Below are 7,297 nucleotides of genomic sequence, written 5' to 3'. Positions count from 1 at the left end.
CTATGAGTGAGTACATGTGATAATTGTCTTTCTGGGTCTGGGTTACCGCACTCAAAATAATGTTTTTTAGCTCCATCAATTTTCCTGCAAAATTCAAGCTATCGTTATTTTTTTCTGCTGTGTAATACTCCATTGTGTAAATGTACCGCATCTTTCTTATCCATTCTTTGATCAAGGGACATTTAGGTTGTTTTCAGGTTCTGGCTATGACAAACAAAGCTGCTATGAACATAGTTGAGTACGTGTCTTGTGGTACGATGGAGCATCCTTTGGATATATACCCAAAGTGGTATTACTGGGTCTTGAGGAAGGTTGTTTCCTAATTTTCTGAGAAATCGCCACACTGACATCCAAAGGGGTTGTACCAGCTTGTATTCCCACCAGCAATGAAGAAGTGTTCCCTTTACTCCACAACCTCTCCAGCATAAGTTTCATCAGATTTTTTGATCTTGGCCATTCTGACAGGTGTAAGATGGAATCTCAGAGTTGTTTTGATTTGCATTTCTCTGATGGCTAAGGATGTTGAGCATTTCCTTTAAGTGTCTTTCAACCATTTTAGATTCCTCTGTTGAGAGTTCTCTGTTTAGGTCTGTACTCCATTTTTTTATTGGATTATGTGATCTTTTGGTGTCCAATTTCTTGAGTTCTTTGTATATTTTGGAGTTCAGACTTCGGTCTGATACACCACTTACTTCTTACTTAATTCTCATGATGTCCTAGAATGCAAATGTTATCTTTCTGTTAACATGTAAGAAAGGGTAAATGACTTTTCATGATAGAGCTGGAAACTCCCCTCTAATCTAAGGTCTGCTGGGCTGGAGAAAGACATTACAGTGAGTACACAGTTGCCTTCCCCTAGCTAGTGTCGGGTCATTACTGCCAGCCCCGTGTTTGGTGTAAGGGTAAACACACACAGTCAGGTTGTTCCCCATTAGTCCTCTGGGGGCCTCACTCCTTGGCACATCCCAGAAGCCCACCATGAGTCTGGGCCTGGACTTAGCAGGACCTGGAAGTGCTACATTATAACTTTAAAGTCATGTTCTGTTCTGTTTTTTAAGTATTTCTTTTTAAATTTATGTTACATATGTGAGTGTTTTGCTTGTATGTATGTGCACCGTGTGCATGTCTGGTGCCCCCTGGAACTGCAGTTACAGATGACTGTAAACTGCCTGACTGAACCAGAGTTCTCCGAAACAGCAGCAGGTTTTCTTAACCACTGAGCCATCTGCCCAGCCCTTCATGTTCTTTTTGAACCAGATCTAGTGTCTTCTTAGAACCCTTTTACAAACAACAACTTAGTGGGCACGGTAGTGCATGTCTTTAATCTCAGCAATTGGGAGGCAGAGGCAGGTAGAGCTCTAATGAGTTCAAGCCCAGCCTTGTCTACATAGTGAGTCCCAGCCAGCCAAGGCTACATAGTGGAATTTTGTTTCCATAAAAAAATTGTTTTAGGGGGCTGGAGAGATAGCTCAGTGGTTAAGAGCATTGTCTGCTCTTCCAAAGGTCCTGAGTTCAATTCCTAGCAACCACATGGTGGCTCACAACCATCTGTAATGAGGTCTGGTGCCCTCTTCTGGCCTGCAGACATACACACTGACAGAATATTGTATAACATAATAAATACATAAATAGTTTTAAAAAATTGTTTTATTTTATACATATGAGCATTTTGCCTGTGTGTATGTATGTGTAACGTGTGTGCCTGGTGAAACACATGTTTTAGCAGTCAGAAGAGAGTTCTGATCCCCTGGAACAGGGGTTACACATACAGTTCTGAGCAATGATAGGGGTGCTAAGAAATGAGCCTAGATCCTCTGCCAAAGCAACAATGCTTTTAACTGCTGAGCCATCTTTCTAGCCCCTGAAGTCACCATCATAAATGGACAAGTCTGGTTTTCACGGATTTGCAGAGTTCTGCAACCATCACAACCTGATTGTAGAACCTATTTTCCATTTATTTATTTATATGTGTGTACCGTGGAGGTCAGAGGATGAGTTGTAGGGATCGGTCTCTCCTTTCACCTTGTGGGTCCAGGAATCACTCACCCACGGAGCCATTTTACCAGTCCTAGTTTAGAGCATTTCTGTCTCTCATGCATGGACGCCACTCTCCACTCCATCCGCAGCCCTAGCCAGCCTCCCTGACCTCTCCTCTAGTTCTGCCTTATGCATGTCTAGCCAGCCTCCCTGACCTCTCCTCTAGTTCTGCCTTATGCATGTCTAGCACATGGAATCGTGGAAGATGAGCCCCTCCAAGTTGGTTTTTTTTTCAAAGTAGTATTTCTGTGGCCGATTGCCTGGGTCAAGTAAGCCAAAGCTGTTAATGACATACATGTATTTGAAGTAGAAGTCTGCTAGCTTTAGATATTGCAAAGGAGACTTTCAAAGTGGGAGGCGCTTCTTACTGCTCAATCATTCTTTAAAATATCATGTCCCAGTTGAGCGGGCTTAAGGGTGTTCCCCAGAGTCTGTCTTTCATAACTCCTTTGATCCCCATCTGCACTGTGGAACATTCTTCCATGGGAAGTCCCTTGCCAGTTACTCCATCTAATAAGGAAGGTTGTTTCCTCTTAGGCGCCCGCTACAGACGGCGATGATCAGAGACGGCCTCATCTTCTGGCTGATCGACCTTCTGAAGGACCCCGACTGCCTGTCTGACTACACACTGGAATACTCTGTGGCGTTGCTCATGAACCTCTGCCTCCGCAGTGCAGGTGTCACAGCCCCTCAGTCCTCCCCACACGCACACACCCAGATACACATGTCCTGGTATGGAGGATGGCTGGAGAGACCTGCCTACAAATCTGCATTCCCAGGGAGCTCAGCAGGGCTTGCTTTTTGTTTCCCTTATGGAAAACTTAGTACAGTGAAGCATTTCTAGCTAGGTATGAAGCTAGCAAGTGCTTCAAGCCAAAGTACCATGTTACCCTTGGAAGAATCTACAGCAGTTTTGTGCTTGTGAAGTGCCCTTCCGAAGAGGAGAGTAAACGCAGTGACATTTCTTTCATCTTTGTTGCACTTTTCTCCTTCCTTCCTTCCTTCCTTCCTTCCTTCCTTCCTTCCTTCCTTCCTTCCTTCCTTCCTTCCTTCCTTCTTCTCTCTATAGGCTTTCTCTGTAGCTTTGAAGCCTGTCCTGGAACTAGCTCTGTAGACCAGGCTGGCCTTAAACTCCCAGAGATCCGCCTGCCTCTGCCTCCCGAGTGCTGGGATTAAAGGTGTGCTCCACCACCGCCTGGCTTTTTGTTGAACTTTTCAAAGGTAGGAAGTTAAGAGTTATGATCCCTGCCACTGGAGACAGAGAGGTGTGCTCCCAGCATCCTCTGGGATTAAGTTGGTGGCAGGAATAGTGACATTAATTCATGCTGCCTGTTCAGTATTTTCCATGTCCTGGAACTGGAGGTTCATAAGGGCACCAAAAGCTGCTTCTCACCTATGGGACTGGAGCTCAGTTGACTGGCATGCAATAAGCCTTAGGTCATAAAGTAGGCATGGGGGTGCATGCCTGTAATCCCAGAACTCAGAAGGTGGAGACAGGAGGATCGAAGCTCCAGGTTATGCTCCTTGGTTATACTGCAAATTGGTCGCTGGCTTAGGCTGACTCTGCCTCAAAAGCAAAAGCAGAACCCTCAAAATAAACCAAAAAATGTTTACCTACTCAACGGAGATGGGAGTTTTAGTTTCTGTACACACTCGCTGGGCTGCCTCCATCCTCCAGGGTCTGCTGGCTCAGTGGCTCGCCTGCTCTGCCCAAGCCACGCGTGTGCTGCTGACGGAGTAGGTGACTGCGCAGTCTTCTGCTCTGGGCATAGCCTGTGTGGGAGCCCCAGCTTGCACATGCTTCTCAGATCCCAGCCACCTTTCCTGGCATCAGAGTGCTTGCAGTTTGACGATGTGTTTGGTGATACAGTATGCCCACATAGCACATTATACTAGAACTGTTGTCATGGCCACCAGCAGCTCCAAGTTCCCAGGGTTTTTGTGGGCTTACTTAATTCTGTACCTCCTTTTGGAGCAGGTGCTAATAATCCATTTTTATTTGTTTGTTTGTCTGAGATGGGGTCTCTCTATGTAGTCCTGCTCACAGAGACCCTCCTCCCTCTGCCTCCCTGGGTTATAAGCGTGTCACCAAACCCACCAGCATCATAATTGTTTTTAAAGGGAGAAGACTGGGGCTCAGAGTGACTGAGTGACTGGCTTGTTACACAGCTCTCTCCTGTCTGACGTGTGTTTTCCTCTGCCTTGCTTCCCGCAGGAAAGAGCACGTGTGCTAAAGTGGCAGGGCTCGTGCTGAAAGTCCTTTCAGATCTCCTTGGCCATGAAAACCATGAGGTACTCAGGCGGTGCTGCTTGCCTTGGGTGGATTGGGGGATTGTAATGGTGACCTGGGTGCTTGTGACCTTTCAGCAAGGGGTTGGCTTTGGCCAGGTGCTGTATTTAATGTATATTCCTCCATGTATTTGAGGGTCCTGTGTGTGTGTGTGTGTGTGTGTGTGTGTGTGTGTGTGTGTGTGTGTTTAAGTGTCTGACATTGCAGGTGTGTGTGGATGTCCATGAAGGCCTGAATTTGATGTTGGCTATCTTCCTTGATTGCCCTCCACTTTCTTTACTAAGGCAAGATCCATGAGAGCATGGAACCCTGAGATCTCCCATCTGCTAGCACTTGGGAGGCAGAGACTGGGGATCTACAGGGCAAGCTCCCAAGTGCTGGAATTATTGGTACCACCATACCTGCCCAGATTTTACATGGGTACTAGAGATCTGAACTCAGGTCATTCTGCCTGTATAGCAAGCATCTTATGCACTGATAAGACTCTCCAACCCATCCTCTGGCCATTTTTGTAAGCAACTTTACATCTTGTATAATCTGAAATATTTCACTGATGCAGCCAGGTCCTTGTCCCACCTCACTTTCACTTTCTGGTTTCTTCCCCTGACATTAACACCCCCACCCCATATCTCCTCTGCTGTTGTCTGTGGACACTGTGCCCTTAAAGCACCTCTGGTGCTATGTTTGTGTGAACTTAATTTACATATTACATATTTCAGCCTAGAGCTCATCAGGTGATGGCTGTCCTCCGGGGAACTTTCTGTGTGCGTCCTGAGTCTCCTGTTCTAAGCCTCACTACTGCAGTACCCCTTGTCTTTCACCATGTCCTGGTGCATATTGTATTCCTCATGGGCAGGCCTTTGATGGCTTCCAGCTCTGCTGCTACTGTTGTCCTCTGTGACAGCTCCACTCTTGTCCCATGGGACCCCACACTGAGCTTCCATGGGGTATGTGGCCCTCAAGGCTGCCAGTTCACAGCATATGCTGGCTCAGATTGCCCTGCAGAATGACCTCATTACCTCACAGCTGGTTTTCTAGCCATTTTTAAATATGATAACAAAGCCGGATGGTGGTGACACAGGCCTTTAATCCCAGCACTCAGGAGACAAAGGCAGGCGAATCTCCGGGAGTTCGAGGTCACCCTAGTCTACAAGAGTTCCAGGACAGGTTCCAAAGCTATAGAGAAACCCTGTCTCAAAAAAACAAACAAAAAATTCCGGATGATTCATCTCTCACTTGGTTTTTACAAATGTTTTTTCAGAAATAATGGCATCTCAAAGAAGCCCAGCCTGGCCATAACTCTATGTAGCCCCTGCCAGCCTCAAACTGGTGATTCTCTTGTCTCAGCCTCCAGAATACTGGGGTGATGGCAAGACTTTTCACCTGCAGCTGAAGCCTCATCCAAAATTAGATGTATTTTGACAGAGGGCATCTTTCAGCAGGCATGACTGGCAGGACCCTTGGGTCAAAAGGAGCACTAGGTTGCCGCGCATCTGTTCCCATTCCAAACAGGCAGCTCTGCTCTAGTTCATCTCATGTGCAGCTACATTCTCCACAGCTGCATCACCTCACTGACACAGGCGTCTTCAGCGGGTAGATGTTAGGTGGCTGTTCAGTTCATGCGGGCCTTTTATATTTCAAAGTCAGGGAGGTTTTCACTACTTCAGTCCTGTCCTAATTGCTGCCCGGGACTCTTCTCCATTGTGTTTAACTCAGGCAGGTGAGTGCTGCAGGGATCCCATTCTTCCTGTGACTCAATGGAATGCAAATGGATTAGACCAGAGGAGTTAGTTCTTGTCATCGGCTATTGCCAGTGCATTTGCTTAAGAGCAATAGAACCCTTATCTAGCATGCAAAAGCCCTGTCTTTACTCCCCAGTGCACATAAACCAGATGTGGCATCTCATGCTCCTAACCCTAGGACTTTGGAGGTAGAGGCAGGAGAGTCAGACATTCAGGGTCATCATCAGCTCCGTAACAAGTTGAAGCAAGTCTGTCTCAAAAAAGAAAAGGTACACAAATACATATGTGTATTTTAGAAGCTGGAAGAGTGGGGGCTGCCACAGATAGAGGGAGCCCCGTGTGTCCTGTGTTACATAGCTCTGGGCTTGATGAGACACAGAGTCGTCAGGAGAACGATGCTCATATCTGTCTGCACATTAGTATTTTTGGGGTGTGAAGAAAGGCTCTTATTGCATTGAAAAGGCAGGAAGGCTCAGCTGCATGGTAAGTGGCTCACAGAGAAAGCTTCAGAAGTGGGATCTAGTTTAGAGACAAGGTATCCCCAGTCATGACAGGACTTCTCAGCACGGACAGTAGCAGCAGATGTGGGGAAACAAGGGCTCTTACCAATAATGGCTCAGAGAGGAAATATTGGGGATAAATAGAATCCATGATGACTCCCAAATTTATAATCTGGGTGATCAGAATGCTAGGATTGACATTAGTTAAACAGGAAGAAGGTGGAGAGGGAGTGGTGGATTTGAATTTGGACTCAGTTGCAGCCCTCATAAACACATGAGGTGTCTCGTGTGAAATGTTCATTCTGGGTTCTGGAGACAGGGACACCTGCTCTCCCCTAAGCCTGACTGGTCCTGAGGCTGGCATCTGGCCATTGAGTTGTTAGTATTTGAAAACTTGCAAAAAATGACTGGTCTTTTTTCTCGTCTTAAAGATACAGCCGTATGTGAACGGAGCCCTGTACAGCATTCTTTCCATCCCATCCATTCGTGAGGAGGCCAGAGCCATGGTAAGAGGATGTGCTGAGCTGGGCATAGCAGTTCACATGTAACCTCAGTACTTGGGAGGCTGAGGCAGAAAGATCGCTGCAAGTTTGAGACCAACCTGAGCTACATAGTGAGTTTGAGGCCAGTCTGTCTCACATGAGACTTTCTTGTGAGACTGTCCGCCCCCCCTCCCGCCTCTCTCCCTCTCTCTCCCTCTCTCTCCCTCTCTCTCTCTCTCTCTCTCT

General features: G+C 46.8%; 1 protein-coding gene across 3 annotated transcripts in view; it reads left to right on the top strand.

Moving 5' to 3' along the window:
- Window positions 1-7,297, top strand: part of Armc9 (armadillo repeat containing 9) — a 133,424-nt gene that overhangs the window by 52,243 nt on the left and 73,884 nt on the right. For all 3 annotated transcript variants that reach the window (XM_026786155.1, XM_005361765.3, XM_026786154.1), the window contains 3 exons: window positions 2,575-2,714; window positions 4,253-4,329; window positions 7,001-7,075. In XM_026786155.1, the coding sequence (XP_026641956.1) occupies window positions 2,575-2,714; window positions 4,253-4,329; window positions 7,001-7,075 (292 nt within the window). The remainder of the gene's footprint in view (window positions 1-2,574; window positions 2,715-4,252; window positions 4,330-7,000; window positions 7,076-7,297) is intronic.

This window comes from Microtus ochrogaster, linkage group LG4, assembly GCF_000317375.1.
Source record: "Microtus ochrogaster isolate Prairie Vole_2 linkage group LG4, MicOch1.0, whole genome shotgun sequence".
In the NCBI taxonomy this organism is placed as follows: Eukaryota; Metazoa; Chordata; class Mammalia; order Rodentia; family Cricetidae; genus Microtus; species Microtus ochrogaster.
Note: the sequence above shows the minus strand (reverse complement) of the source record. Positions and strands in the feature narration are given on the sequence as shown.